The 16,989-nt window shown below is 34.7% G+C and overlaps 1 protein-coding gene across 1 annotated transcript in view; it reads left to right on the top strand.

Annotated features, from left to right (window-relative positions):
• LOC128638196 (5-hydroxytryptamine receptor 3A-like) overlaps positions 1–14,279 on the top strand; it is an 80,122-nt gene extending 65,843 nt beyond the window's left edge. Inside the window, exons 10-11 of the mRNA XM_053690057.1 lie at positions 8,897–9,109; positions 13,720–14,279. Of these exons, the coding sequence (XP_053546032.1) occupies positions 8,897–9,109; positions 13,720–14,003 (497 nt within the window). The 3' untranslated portion in view covers positions 14,004–14,279. The remainder of the gene's footprint in view (positions 1–8,896; positions 9,110–13,719) is intronic.
• The last annotated feature ends 2,710 nt before the right edge of the window (positions 14,280–16,989 follow it).

Here is a 16,989-nt window from a genome sequence, read left to right as displayed (position 1 = left end):
AACCCTCTCTTAGGTGAATATAAAATAACCCTCTCATTAACCCTCTGTTAGGTGAATATAAAATAACCTTCTCATTAACCCTCTGTTAGGTGAATATAAAATAACCTTCTCATTAACCCCTCTGTTAGGTGTATATAAAATAACCCTCTCATCAGCCCTCTGTTAGGTGAATATAAAATAACCCTCTCATTAGCCCTCTGTTAGGTGAATATAAAATAACCTTCTCATTAACCCTCTGTTAGGTGAATATAAAATAACCCTCTCATTAGCCCTCTGTTAGGTGAATATAAAATAACCCTCTCATTAGCCCTCTGTTAGGTGAATATAAAATAACCTTCTCATTAACCCCTCTGTTATGTGAATATAAAATAACCATCTCATTAACCCTCTGTTAGGTGAATATAAAATAACCCTCTCATTAACCCTCTGTTAGGTGAATATAAAATAACCTTCTCATTAACCCTCTGTTAGGTGAATATAAAATAACCCTCTCATTAGCCCTCTGTTAGGTGAATATAAAATAACCCTCTCATTAGCCCTCTGTTAGGTGAATATAAAATAACCCTCTCATTAACCTTCTGTTAGGTGAATATAAAATAACCCTCTCATTAGCCCTCTGTTAGGTGAATATAAAATAACCCTTTCATTAACCCTCTGTTAGGTGAATATAAAATAACCCTTTCATTAACCCTCTGTTAGGTGAATATAAAATAACCCTCTCATTAACTCTCTGTTAGGTGAATATAAAATAACCTTCTCATTAACCCTCTGTTAGGTGAATATAAAATAACCTTCTCATTAACCCCTCTGTTAGATGAATATAAAATAACCTTCTCATTAACCCTCTGTTAGGTGAATATAAAATAACCTTCTCATTAACCCTCTGTTAGGTGAATATAAAATAACCTTCTCATTAACCCTCTGTTAGGTGAATATAAAATAACCCTCTCATTAACCCTCTGTTAGGTGAATATAAAATAACCTTCTCATTAACCCCTCTGTTAGGTGAATATAAAATAACCTTCTCATTAACCCCTCTGTTAGGTGAATATAAAATAACCTTCTCATTAACCCTCTGTTAGGTGAATATAAAATAACCCTCTCATTAACCCTCTGTTAGGTGAATATAAAATAACCCTCTCATTAACCCTCTGTTAGGTGAATATAAAATAACCCTCTCATTAACCCCTCTGTTAGGTGAATATAAAATAACCTTCTCATTAACCCTCTGTTAGGTGAATATAAAATAACCCTCTCATTAACCCTCTGTTAGGTGAATATAAAATAACCCTCTCATTAACCCTCGGTTAGGTGAATATAAAATAACCTTCTCATTAATCATCTGTTAGGTGAATATAAAATAACCTTCTCATTAACCCTCTGTTAGGTGAATATAAAATAACCCTCTCATTAACCCTCTGTTAGGTGAATATAAAATAACCCTCTCATTAACCCTCTGTTAGGTGAATATAAAATAACCCTCTCATTAGCCCTCTGTTAGGTGAATATAAAATAACCCTCTCATTAACCCTCTGTTAGGTGAATATAAAATAACCCTCTCATTAACCCTCTGTTAGGTGAATATAAAATAACCTTCTCATTAACCCTCTGTTAGGTGAATATAAAATAACCCTCTCATTAACCCTCTGTTAGGTGAATATAAAATAACCCTCTCATTAACCCTCTGTTAGGTGAATATAAAATAACCCTCTCATTAGCCCTCTGTTAGGTGAAAATAAAATAACCCTCTCATTAACCCTCTGTTAGGTGAATATAAAATAACCTTCTCATTAACCCTTTGTTAGGTGAATATAAAATAACCCTCTCATTAACCCTCTTTTAGGTGAATATAAAATAACCTTCTCATTAACAATCTGTTAGGTGAATATAAAATAACCTTCTCATTAACCCTCTGTTAGGTGAATATAAAATAACCCTCTCATTAACCCTCTATTAGGTGAATATAAAATAACCCTCTCATTAGCCCTCTGTTAGGTGAATATAAAATAACCCTCTCATTAACCCTCTGTTAGGTGAATATAAAATAACCCTCTCATTAGCCCTCTGTTAGGTGAATATAAAATAACCCTCTCATTAACCCTTTGTTAGGTGAATATAAAATAACCCTCTCATTAACCCCTCTGTTAGGTGAATATAAAATAACCTTCTCATTAACCCTCTCATTAACCCTCTGTTAGGTGAATATAAAATAACCTTCTTATTAACCTTCTGTTAGGTGAATATAAAATAACCTTCTCATTAGCCCTCTGTTAGGTGAATATAAAATAACCTTCTCATTAACCCTCTGTTAGGTGAATATAAAATAACCCTCTCATTAACCCTCTGTTAGGTGAATATAAAATAACCTTCTCATTAGCCCTCTGTTAGGTGAATATAAAATAACCTTCTCATTAACCCTCTGTTAGGTGAATATAAAATAACCTCATTAACCCTCTGTTAGGTGAATATAAAATAACCCTCTCATTAATCCTCTGTTAGGTGAATATAAAATAACCTTCTCATTAACCCCTCTGTTAGGTGAATATAAAATAACCCTCTCATTAGCCCTCTGTTAGGTGAATATAAAATAACCCTCTCATTAGCCCTCTGTTAGGTGAATATAAAATAACCTTCTCATTAACCCTCTGTTAGGTAAATATAAAATCACCTTCTTATTAACCCTCTGTTAGGTGAATATAAAATAACCTTCTCATTAGCCCTCTGTTAGGTGAATATAAAATAACCCTCTCATTAACCCTCTGTTAGGTGAATATAAAATAACCTTCTCATTAACCCTCTGTTAGGTGAATATAAAATAACCTTCTCATTAGCCCTCTGTTAGGTGAATATAAAATAACCTTCTCATTAACCCTCTGTTAGGTGAATATAAAATAACCTCATTAACCCTCTCTTAGGTGAATATAAAATAACCCTCTCATTAACCCTCTGTTAGGTGAATATAAAATAACCTTCTCATTAACCCTCTGTTAGGTGAATATAAAATAACCTTCTCATTAACCCCTCTGTTAGGTGAATATAAAATAACCCTCTCATTAGCCCTCTGTTAGGTGAATATAAAATAACCCTCTCATTAGCCCTCTGTTAGGTGAATATAAAATAACCTTCTCATTAACCCTCTGTTAGGTGAATATAAAATAACCCTCTCATTAGCCCTCTGTTAGGTGAATATAAAATAACCCTCTCATTAGCCCTCTGTTAGGTGAATATAAAATAACCTTCTCATTAACCCTCTGTTAGGTGAATATAAAATAACCCTCTCATTAACCCTCTGTTAGGTGAATATAAAATAACCCTCTCATTAACCCTCTGTTAGGTGAATATAAAATAACCTTCTCATTAACCCTCTGTTAGGTGAATATAAAATAACCCTCCTCATTAGCCCTCTGTTAGGTGAATATTTAAATAACCCTCTCATTAGCCCTACTGTTAGGTGAATATAAAAAAACCTTCTCATTAACCTCTGTTATGTGAATATAAAATAACCTCTCATTAGCCCTCTGTTAGGTGAATATAAAATAACCCTTTCATTAACCCTCTGTTAGGGTGAATATAAAATAACCCTACTATGTAGTGTGAAAAACCTCTCATTAACCTCTCTGTTAGGTGAATATAAAATAACCCTCTCATTTTAACCCCCTCTGTTAGGTGAATATAAAATATCCTTCTCATTAACCCCTCTGTTAGGTGAATATAAAATAACCCTCTCATTAACCCTCTGTTAGGTGAATATAAAATAACCCTTCTCATTAACCCTCTGTTAGGTGAATATAAAATAACCCTTCTCATTAACCCTCTGTTAGGTGAATATAAAATAACCTTCTCATTAACCCTCTGTTAGGTGAATATAAAAAAACCCTCTCATTAACCCTCTGTTAGGTGAATATAAAAATAACCCTCTCATTAACCCTCTGTTAGGTGAATATAAAATAACCCTCTCATTAGCCCCTCTGTTAGGTGAATATAAAATAACCCTTTCATTAACCCTCTGTTAGGTGAATATAAAATAACCCTCTCATTAACCCTCTGTTAGGTGAATATAAAATAACCCTCTCATTAACCCTCTGTTAGGTGAATATAAAATAACCCTCTCATTAACCCTCTCATTAACCCTCTGTTAGGTGAATATAAAATAACCCTCTCATTAACCCTCTGTTAGGTGAATATAAAATAACCTTCTCATTAACCCTCTGTTAGGTGAATATAAAATAACCCTCTCATTAACCCTCTGTTTGGTGAATATAAAATAACCCTCTCATTAACCCTCTGTTAGGTGAATATAAAATAACCCTCTCATTAACCCTCTGTTAGGTGAATATAAAATAACCTTCTCATTAACCCTCTGTTAGGTGAATATAAAATAACCTTCTCATTAACCCTCTGTTAGGTGAATGTAAAATAACCTTCTCATTAACCCTCTGTTAGGTGAATATAAAATAACCCTCTCATTAATCCTCTGTTAGGTGAATATAAAATAACCCTCTTATTAACCCTCTGTTAGGTTAATATAAAATAACCCTTTCATTAACCCTCTGTTAGGTGAATATAAAATAACCTTCTCATTAACCCTCTGTTAGGTGAATATAAAATAACCCTCTCATTAACCCTCTGTTAGGTGAATATAAAATAACCTTCTCATTAACCCTCTGTTAGGTGAATATAAAATAACCCTTCTCATTAACCCTCTGTTAGGTTAATATAAAATAACCCTCTCATTAACCCTCTGTTAGGTGAATATAAAATAACCTCTCATTAACCCTCTGTTAGGTGAATATAAAATAACCCTTCTCATTAACCCTCTGTTAGGTGAATATAAAATAACCCTCTCATTAACCCTCTGTTAGGTGAATATAAAATAACCCTCTCATTAACCCTCTGTTAGGTTAATATAAAATAACCCTTTCATTAACGCTCTGTTAGGTGAATATAAAATAACCTTCTCATTAACCCTCTGTTAGGTGAATATAAAATAACCCTCTCATTAACCCTCTGTTAGGTGAATATAAAATAACCTTCTCATTAACCCTCTGTTAGGTGAATATAAAATAACCTTCTCATTAACCCTCTGTTAGGTTAATATAAAATAACCTTCTCATTAACCCTCTGTTAGGTGAATATAAAATAACCTCATTAACCCTCTGTTAGGTGAATATAAAATGACCTTCTCATTAACCCTCTGTTAGGTGAATATAAAATAACCTTCTCATTAACCCTCTGTTAGGTTAATATAAAATAACCTTCTCATTAACCCTCTGTTAGGTGAATATAAAATAACCTTCTCATTAACCCTCTGTTAGGTGAATATAAAATAACCTTCTCATTAACCCCTCTGTTAGGTGAATATAAAATAACCTTCTCATTAACCCTCTGTTAGGTGAATATAAAATAACCCTCTCATTAACCCTCTGTTAGGTGAATATAAAATAACCATCTCATTAACCCTCTGTTAGGTGAATATAAAATAATTTTCTCATTAACCCTCTGTTAGGTGAATATAAAATACCCTCTCATTAACCCTCTGTTAGGTGAATATAAAATAACCTTCTCATTAACCCTCTGTTAGGTGAATATAAAATGACTTTCTCATTAGCCCTCTGTTAGGTGAATATAAAATAACCCTCTCATTAACCCTCTGTTAGGTGAATATAAAATAACTTTCTCATTAACCCTCTGTTAGGTGAATATAAAATACCCTCTCATTAACCCTCTGTTAGGTGAATATAAAATAACTTTCTCATTAGCCCTCTGTTAGGTGAATATAAAATAACCCTTTCATTAACCCTCTGTTAGGTGAATATAAAATAACCCTTTCATTAACCCTCTGTTAGGTGAATATAAAATAACCCTCTCATTAACCCTCTGTTAGGTGAATATAAAATAACCCTCTCATTAACCCTCTGTTAGGTGAATATAAAATAACCCTTTCATTAACCCTCTGTTAGGTGAATATAAAATAACCCTCTCATTAACCCTCTGTTAGGTGAATATAAAATAACCCTCTCATTAACCCTCTGTTAGGTGAATATAAAATAACCCTCTCATTAACCCTCTGTTAGGTGAATATAAAATAACCCTCTCATTAACCCTCTGTTAGGTGAATATAAAATAACCCTCTCATTAACCCTCTGTTAGGTGAATATAAAATAACCTTCTCATTAACCCTCTGTTAGGTGAATATAAAATAACCCTCTCATTAACCCTCTGTTTGGTGAATATAAAATAACCCTCTCATTAACCCTCTGTTAGGTGAATATAAAATAACCTTCTCATTAACCCCTCTGTTAGGTGAATATAAAATAACCTTCTCATTAACCCTCTGTTAGGTGAATATAAAATAACCTTCTCATTAACCCTCTGTTAGGTGAATATAAAATAACCTTCTCATTAACCCTCTGTTAGGTGAATATAAAATAACCTTCTCATTAACCCTCTGTTAGGTGAATATAAAATAACCCTCTCATTAACCCTCTGTTTGGTGAATATAAAATAACCCTCTCATTAACCCTCTGTTAGGTGAATATAAAATAACCTTCTCATTAACCCCTCTGTTAGGTGAATATAAAATAACCTTCTCATTAACCCTCTGTTAGGTGAATATAAAATAACCTTCTCATTAACCCTCTGTTAGGTGAATATAAAATAACCTTCTCATTAACCCTCTGTTAGGTGAATATAAAATAACCTTCTCATTAACCCTCTGTTAGGTGAATATAAAATAACCCTCTCATTAACCCTCTGTTAGGTGAATATAAAATAACCCTCTTATTAACCCTCTGTTAGGTGAATATAAAATAACCCTTTCATTATGACTCTGTTAGGTGAATATAAAATAACCTTCTCATTAACCCTCTGTTAGGTGAATATAAAATAACCCTCTCATTAACCCTCATTTAGGTGAATATAAAATAACCTTCTCATTAACCCTCTGTTAGGTGAATATAAAATAACCTCATTAACCCTCTGTTAGGTGAATATAAAATGACCTTCTCATTAACCCTCTGTTAGGTGAATATAAAATAACCTTCTCATTAACCCTCTGTTAGGTGAATATAAAATAACCTTCTCATTAACCCTCTGTTAGGTGAATATAAAATAACCTTCTCATTAACCCTCTGTTAGTTGAATATAAAATAACCTTCTCATTAACCCCTCTGTTAGGTGAATATAAAATAACCTTCTCATTAACCCTCTGTTAGGTGAATATAAAATAACCCTCTCATTAACCCTCTGTTAGGTGAATATAAAATAACCATCTCATTAACCCTCTGTTAGGTGAATATAAAATAACTTTCTCATTAACCCTCTGTTAGGTGAATATAAAATACCCTCTCATTAACCCTCTGTTAGGTGAATATAAAATACCCTCTCATTAACCCTCTGTTAGGTGAATATAAAATAACTTTCTCATTAGCCCTCTGTTAGGTGAATATAAAATAACCCTCTCATTAACCCTCTGTTAGGTGAATATAAAATAACTTTCTCATTAACCCTCTGTTAGGTGAATATAAAATACCCTCTCATTAACCCTCTGTTAGGTGAATATAAAATAACCTTCTCATTAACACTCTGTTAGGTGAATGTAAAATAACCCTCTCATTAGCCCTCATTTAGGTGAATATAAAATACCCTCTCATTAACCCTCTGTTAGGTGAATATAAAATAACCCTCTCATTAACCCCTCTGTTAGGTGAATATAAAATAACCCTCTCATTAACCCCTCTGTTAGGTGAATATAAAATAACTTTCTCATTAACCCTCTGTTAGGTGTATATTTTGTGTATTTATAAAATAACCTTCTCATAAACCCTCTGTTAGGTGTATATTTTGTGTATTTATAAGATAATTTTATCATTAACCCTCTGTTAGGTGTATATTTTGTGTTGTCATAAAATAACTCTCATTAACCCTCTATTAGGTGTATATTTTGTGTATTTGTAAAATAACCTTCTCATTAACCCTCTGTTAGGTGTATATTTTGTCTATTTATAAAATAACCTTCTCATTAACCCTCTGTTAGGTGTATATTTTGTGTATTTATAAGATAATTTTCTCATTAACCCTCTGTTAGGTGTATATTTTGTGTATTTGTAAAATAACCTTCTCATTAACCCTCTGTTAGGTGTATATTTTGTCTATTTATAAAATAACTCTCATTAACCCTCTATTAGGTGTATATTTTGTGTATTTGTAAAATAACCTTCTCATTAACCCTCTGTTAGGTGTATATTTTGTCTATTTATAAAATAACCTTCTCATTAACCCTCTGTTAGGTGTATATTTTGTGTATTTGTAAAATAACCTTCTCATTAACCCTCTGTTAGGTGTATATTTTGTCTATTTATAAAATAACCTTCTCATTAACCCTCTGTTAGGTGTATATTTTGTCTATTTATAAAATAACTCTCATTAACCCTCTATTAGGTGTATATTTTGTGTATTTGTAAAATAACCTTCTCATTAACCCTCTGTTAGGTGTATATTTTGTCTATTTATAAAATAACCTTCTCATTAACCCTCTGTTAGGTGTATATTTTGTGTATTTGTAAAATAACCTTCTCATTAACCCTCTGTTAGGTGTATATTTTGTCTATTTATAAAATAACCTTCTCATTAACCCTCTATTAGGTGTATATTTTGTGTATTTGTAAAATAACCTTCTCATTAACCCTCTGTTAGGTGTATATTTTGTCTATTTATAAAATAACTCTCATTAACCCTCTATTAGGTGTATATTTTGTCTATTTATAAAATAACCTTCTCATTAACCCTCTGTTAGGTGTATATTTTGTGTATTTGTAAAATAACCTTCTCATTAACCCTCTGTTAGGTGTATATTTTGTCTATTTATAAAATAACTTTCTCATTAACCCTCTGTTAGGTGTATATTTTGTGGTGTGCATGGCACTGCTTGTTATCAGCTTGACCGAGACGATCTTAATAGTGCGACTCGTGCACAAGCAGGATCTTCAGCCTCACGTTCCTGAGTGGGTGAAAAGACTGGTCCTTGAGAAGATCACGGCGCTACTCTGCATTCGAGACAAGAATAGATTTAGCGCTGAGGTTTGTCAGCAGATGGAGAGCAATAGTACAGGTGAGATTAGTTAGCGTCTCAAAGGGAATACACAGATGTGTGGGATATGTGTCTATAGGGGTCAATTTACCAAATGTCGGACGGACACGCTGTAGCGAATCATGTCCGCCCCCACATCACTCAATGCTTACAGCATACGCTGTCGGTATTTAACATTGCACAAGCAGTTCTGGTGAAATGCTTGTGCAATGCTACCCCTGCACATTTGCAGCCAATCTGCTGCTAGCTGGGGGTGTCTATCATCTCAATCGTATCTGATCAGGATGATTGCATTAGGCGGACAAGTTAAGGAGCAGCGGTCTTACGACAGCTGCTTTTTAACTTCTGTTTCCGTCAAGCCGCAGAGAAAGCAGCCCCTAAACTAATCCCAAATTTTATCTTTCATTATTCAGGTAGAGCAGCAATTGTAAGTAACTTTCTAATTCACTCCAATTTATCAATATTTCTTCATTCTCTTGCTATCTTTCCTTAAAAAAAAGCAGGAATGTAAAGCTTAGGAGTCAGCACATTTTAGGTTCAGCAACCTGAATAGTACTTGTTTATTGGTGGCTATTTTTAAGCCACCAATAAGCAAGCATAACCCAGGTACTGAACCAAAAATGGTCCGGCTCTTAAGTTTTACATTCCTGCTTTTTAAAATAAAGATGCAAAGAGAACGAAGAAAAAATGATAATGGGAGTAAATTAGAAAGTTGCTTAAAATTGCGGCTCTATCTGAACCATGAAAGAAAAAATTTAAGTTAACGGTCCCTTTAATTAGCCATGCACATTACATGGACTTGTGCACAGACTTATGTGCTGTAAAAATCTATCGGCCAGATTACGAGTTTTGCGTTATGAGCGGCTCTGTACTAACTTGCAAGTTATTTCCACCGCTCACTTTTAATAGCGCTGCTATTACAGGTTTGCAAAAACCCGGCGTTAGCGGGCAATATGGTTGCGTTGAGCACCATACCGCACACAAATACCAGCGCTGCTTTGAGCTGGTTTTACGTGCACAATTTCCCCATAGACATCAATAGGGAGAGCCGTCTAAAAAAAAGCCTAACACCTGCAATAAAGGAGCGTAAAGCTCCGTAACGCAGCCCCATTGATTCCTATGGGGAAAGAAAAGTTATGTTTACACCTAACACCCTAACATAAACCCAGAGTCTAAACACCCCTAATCTGCCACCCCCGACATCGCCAACATCTACATTACACTTATTAACCCCTAATCTGCTGACCCCAATATCGTCGCCACCTACATTACACTTATTAACCCCTAATCTGCTTCCCCCAATGTCGTCGCTACCTACATTACACTTATTAACCCCTAATCTGCTTCCCCCAATGTCGTCGCTACCTACATTACACTTATTAACCCATAATCTGCCGCCCCCGACATCGCCGGCCTACACTTATTAACCCCTAATCTGCCGCCCCAATGTGGTTGCCACCTACCTACACTTATTAGCCCCTAATATGCCGCCCCCAATGTTGTTGCCACCTGCCTACACTTATTAACCCCTAATCTGCTGCCCTCAACGTCGCTGCCACTATACTAAAGTTATTAACCCCTAAACCTAACCCTAAGTCTAACCCTAACGTAACCCTATCCCTAACACCCCTAACTTTAACATAATTCAAATAAATCTAAAAATTACAATTAATTCCTATTTAAAACTAAATACTTACCTGTAAAATAAAACCTAAGCTAGCTACAATATAACTAATAGTTACATTGTAGCTATCTTAGGTTTTATTTTTATTTTACAGCTAAGTTTGTATTTATTTTAACTAGGCAGATTAGTTAGTAAATAGTTATTAATTATTTACTAACTACCTAGTTAAAATAAATACATACTTACCTGTAAAATAAAACCTAACCTGCCTCACACTAACACCAAACATGACACTACAATTAAATCAATTACATTAATCAAATACAATTAACTAAATTACAAAAAAAAATAAACACTAAATTACACAAAATAAAAAAGAAATGATCAAATATTTAAACTAATTACACCTAATCTAATAGCCCTATCAAAATAAAAAAGTCCCCCCAAAATAAAAAAAACCCCAGCCTAAACTAAACTACCAATAGCCCTTAAAAGGCCCTCAAAGAAATCAGCGCTTTTACCTGTAAAAAAAAATACAAACAACCCCCCAACAGTAAAACCCACCACCGAGACAACCAAACCCCCCAAATAAAATCCTATGTAAAAAACCTAAGCTCCCCATTGCCTTGAAAAGGGCATTTGAATGGGCATTGCCCTTAAAAGGGCATTTAGCTCTTTTCCATTGCCCAAAGTCCCTAATCTAATAATAAAACCCACCCAATAAACCCTTAAAAAAAACTAACACTAACCCCTGAAGATCCACTTACAGTTTTTGAAGACCGGACATCCATCCTCATCAAGCTGGGAGAAGTCTTCATCCAAGCGGGCAGAAGTCCTCAACGAAGCCGGCAGAAGTCTTCATCCAAGCGGCAAGAAGTGGTCCTCAAGGCAGGCAGAAGTCTTCATCCAGACGGCATCTTCATCCTTCCGACGCAGAGTGACTCTATCTTCAAGACATCCTGCGCGGAGCATCCTCTTCTTTCCATTAAGGGATGTCATCCAAGATGGCGTCCCTTGACTTCCGATTGGCTGATAGAATTCTACCAGCCAATCGGAATTAAAGTTGAAAAAATCCTATTGGCTTATCCAATCAGCCAATAGGATTAAGCTTGCATTCTATTGGCTGATTGGAACAGCCAATAGAATGTGAGCTCAATCCTATTGGCTGATTGGATCAGCCAATAGGATTGAAGCTCAATCCTATTGGCTGATTGCATCAGCCAAAAGGATTTTTTCAACTTTAATTCCGATTGGCTGATAGAATTCTATCAGCCAATCGGAATTTAAGGGACACCATCTTGGATGACGTCCCTTAAAGGAACCTTCATTCTTCAGTAGCCGTCAAAAGAAGAGGATGCTCCGTGCCGGATGTCTTGAAGATGGAGCCGCTCTGTGTCGGAAAAATGAAGATGGAAGATGCCGTCTGGATGAAGACTTCTGCCCACCTTGAGGACCACTTCTTGCCGCTTGGATGAAGACTTCTGCCGGCTTCGTTGAAGACTTCTGCCCGCTTGGATGAAGACTTCTCCCAGCTTGATGAGGATGGATGTCCGGTCTTCAAAAACTGTAAGTGGATCTTCGGGGGTTAGTGTTAAGGTTTTTTAAGGGTTTATTGGGTAGGTTTTATTTTTAGATTAGGGACTTTGAGCAATGGAAAAGAGCTAAATGCCCTTTTAAGGGCAATGCCCATCCAAATGCCCTTTTCAGGGCAATGGGGAGCTTAGGATTTTTAGATAGGATTTTATTTGGGGGGTTTGGTTGTGTGGGTGGTGGGTTTTACGGTTGGGAGGGTGTTTGTATTTTTTTTTTACAGGTAAAAGCGCTGATTTCTTTGGGGCAATGCCCCACAAAAGGCCCTTTAAAGGGCCATTGGCAGTTTAGTGTAGGCTAGGGTTTTTTATTTTGATAGGGCTATTAGATTAGGTGTAATTAGTTTAAATATTTGATAATTTCTTTTTTATTTTGTGTAATTTAGTGTTTATTTTTTTGTAATTTAGTTAATTGTATTTAATTATTGTAATTGATTTAATTGTAGTGTAATGTTAGGTGTTAGTGTGAGGCAGGTTAGGTTTTATTTTACAGGTAAGTTTGTATTTATTTTAACTAGGTAGCTAGTAAATAGTTAATAACTATTTAGTAACTATTCTACCTAGTTAAAATAAATACAAACTTGCCTGTAAAATAAATATAAATCCTAAGCTAGCTACAATGTAACTATTAGTTATAGTGTAGCTAGCTTAGGGTTTATTTTATAGGTAAGTATTTAGTTTTAAATAGGAATTATTTAGTTAATGATAGGAATTTTTATTTATTTTAATTATATTAAAGTTAGGGGTGTTAGGGTTAGACTTAGGGTTAGGTTTAGGGGTTAATAACTTTAGTATAGTGGCGGTGGTGACGTTGGGGGCGGCAGATTAGGGGTTAATAATATTTAATAGGTAGTTTATGGGTGTTAGTGTACTTTGTAACACTTTAGTTATGAGTTTTATGCTACAGATTTGTAGTGTAAAACTCATAACTACTGACTTTAGATAGCGGTATGAATCTTGTTGGTATAGGCTGTACCGCTCACTATTTGGCCTCCCAGGCAAAACTCATAATACCGGCGCTATGGAAGTCCCATTGAAAAAAGGACTTTTGGAAAGCTGCGGTAGTTACGTTGCGCTACGGCCAAAAAAGTGTGCGTTACAGCTATACCGACAAGACTCGTAATACCAGCAGTAGTGAAAAAGCAGCGTTATGAGGCTTTTTGACTCATAACGCAAAACTCATAATCTAGCCGAATGTTTCTATCTTTATGATCCTTGTACAAGGTCTATTGTGCTTATCCTCAGGATTTAGTTGAGGCTGATTTTTTTAGTTTTTGCCTAATTTTTATTGGGTGTTCAAAATGACTTTAAAAGTAACTTTACCTCTTGAAGTATCTTACATTTTGTTAGAATATCTCGTTATAGGCCACGTCATTAAAGGGACACAAAATCATCAGAATGTTTTTTCTATTACACAGCAAAACTGGCTCATTACAACTCAGAAAATTCCAAAAACTATGAGAGGTCAAGTGGAGCGATTGTGCCGCCGAAAGAGAGTGCAGTGATAGTGGACAGTATCCTTCATGAGATTGCATCCATACGGCACTACTTAGAGAAGAGAGATGAGCATCGCGACATTGCTAAAGAATGGTTGCAGGTCGGATACGTCCTTGATGTTCTCCTCTTCCGAGTGTATTTAGTGGCGGTATTGGCCTATACGGTTACCATGGCAACCTTGTGGTCCTATTGGCAACAAGTCTGATGTTTGGCAGATCGCTGGTTAATTGGACCAAACAAAGTATTGTGCAGTTCTCCATAAAGTCCATTTAGTTCTTCAGAAAGAGAAACTCTATGTTAAATATGTCTCTCTGCTTATTGCCTTTATAAATGTGTCTTTATACGCTGCTTTCTTATTCAGCTACTACAAAGCTTCTAACTGTTCTGTATTATTTCCTACTGACACTTCCCGACACTGTTTACTAAATCTAAATACAGTCTAAATCTGCTTCTGGCTATGCGCTAAACCACCAGTATGGCCTGAAATATACAGACAACCTGTCCCACATTTTGTGTAATTATCATAGTTTGGGAACACCGTCCTGTTGTCCTGCCTGGTTTTGCCCTCACCAACCAAACCACATGAATGGACAGGGCTGGACACCTGGGGTGACTGGTTTTCTCCTCTCCCACCATACCAGTCTCTCCTGATTCTTCTTTTTAAATATCACTTGTTAGGAGGTGTAGATGCCTTATGTCCCTATCAACAAAACTCTACTGAGTGACTGAGATGTAGGCGTGAATTTGTGAAAAGAAAGTAAAAAGCTATTTCTAATCACAATAAGCCTGTGTGCTGGTTACATGAAAAATAAGCTACTCTTATCTTAATCACATGTGTGCTTCATAAGCAGAGATAGTAACAGCCAGTGCATATGATAACATCACTGGATATAATGACATCACTGGATATAATGACTTCACTGGATATAATGACATCACTGGATACAAGTGATGAGACAAGGTTTGTTAGGACCTAAGTAACATGATTGGTGTGTGTGTGATATATTTAGTTGGTTATGCACATAATGATCATTATTACACTATAAAACAGGTTACTATATTGTTACATTGTTATAGTGTTGGGGAAAGTTGCAGGGAACACAATGATACAAAGCGATATTTAATAATAATGTAATAAAGTAACAAAACATAATATTACTGTTACTATTAGCAATGTAAAATACATGCCAATCAATTAACTATATATTTATCTACTGTAACTAACAATAACTTTAGTAAATATTTTAACCATTTCCTATATCTATAGTTTGTATATTAGCTACATATGCTGTGTTTATAAAACTTGTGTTGTTTTGTTATATTATTTGACTAAATAATAATGGGACATATATAGGTTTGTGGAAGTCAAAATGATATATTTATAAGTACAGTTAAAAAAAGTTTCCAATTTCCCTGTTTGATGAAATGTGTCTCTTTCATTTGGTCATGTTTGTTAAAACGTAGTTTCTCTCCATAAGAGCATACTGAGGTAGACTTAGATTTGACTTCCCTGTCCTTTTGATGTATAAAATGATTTAGAGCTTGTGAGATTGACAAACAAATCTGGTCATTATCATGAGGTCACGGTTAGAATTCCCTAGAGTCGGTTATAACTTTGAGAATAGTGCGTCTAACAGAGCGGTGTTCCCTGCTTTTAGTGTGTAAAAGTGATCCATACATTGCAATTGGGCTCACAAAAAATCACATTTAAAATTGTATAAAATGAATAAATGGCAAATTTAAATAAAAATATACAGTAAAGAAATGTATTGTTTAAATTGCTTTAAAAAAAAAATCATCAAAAACTGTCTTTATGGGAAAAAAACAAATTTGTGTTGAAATTATACCGAAAAAAAATATTTAGCCTACAATATAAATGCAAAACACACTGTGAAGTTTGTATTTATAATAGGACATTCAAAGCATGTTTTTTTCCTTATAGCAAAATGAATTTTCCGCCTCTGCGATGAACAAGTTTCTCTTTCTAAATTTGTAAATTTGCTTAATATGATGTTAAAAGTGTGCATAATGTATTAATTACAGACACATAATGAATCAATTTATCAAGCTCCGTATGGAGACCGCTGCTCCATAACCTGTCTGCCTGCTCGGAGGCCGCAGACAGAAATCAACCCGAACGAATACGATCCAGTTGATTGACACCTCCAGCTAGCGGCCGCAAATCTGCAGGGGGCGGTATTGCACCAGCAGTTCACAAGAACTGCTAGTGCAATGATAAATGCCGACAGCGTATGCTGTCTGCATTTATCGATGTGCAGCGGACATGATCCGCTATATCGTATCATGTTTGTCCGCACTCTAATAAATATACCACATAGTGTACACCGCTGTTTCAGAATGTTATAGTATATTGTATTATTGTTATGTGTCTTGTAACAATTCCATATCTATTATATTTGTCTCTGTGTAATAAACCTAAAATAAAATATATATGAGATTAAATGCAGACTGATTAATAAAAGGATGTCTGATTAGTTTATCTTCTTTATAAAAGTAAGGTTAAAACCTGACATGAAAATATGAATATTTCATATTCCAATGTTCTTCACATAGAAGAATATGTTCTATTTATTCATGAATACATATTTCTATATATATCTGATGCTAAGTTGGTACAGTATATATCTATACCTATACCTATATATATATATATATATATATATATATATACACATGACTATATATAGGTATAGATATATACAGATATATACAGGAATATATTTATAAAGGCATAGAACATATTCTGTTACTTACAGAACATTGGAATGTGAGATATTTTCAGTAAACCTTTATTAAAAATGAATATTGCATACATATGTTTTTATCCACTTAACTGCAGAGGTCTCCAATGCACATTTATTGATATATATATGTATTTATGTTTTTATATGTGTATATATGTCTGTAAATAACTATTGTAGGTATATTATTGGCATGGTCTGATATAGGCATTTAACTGACAGGTCATATAATCATGTGGGCATAGACTTGACAGGGCATATAACTGATGTGGGTATATTACTGGCATGGTCTGAAGTGGGCATATACCTGACAGGGCAAATAACAGATGTGGACATTGACCAGACATGGCAAATAACTATTGTAGGTATATTGTTGTCATGGTCTGATATGGGCATATAACTGATGTGGGTATATTACTGGCATCATCT

Source organism: Bombina bombina, chromosome 8 (genome assembly GCF_027579735.1).
Source record: "Bombina bombina isolate aBomBom1 chromosome 8, aBomBom1.pri, whole genome shotgun sequence".
NCBI lineage: Eukaryota > Metazoa > Chordata > Amphibia > Anura > Bombinatoridae > Bombina > Bombina bombina.
The sequence above is the reverse complement of the archived record's forward strand: the minus strand, read 5'-3'. Positions and strand labels throughout refer to the sequence as shown.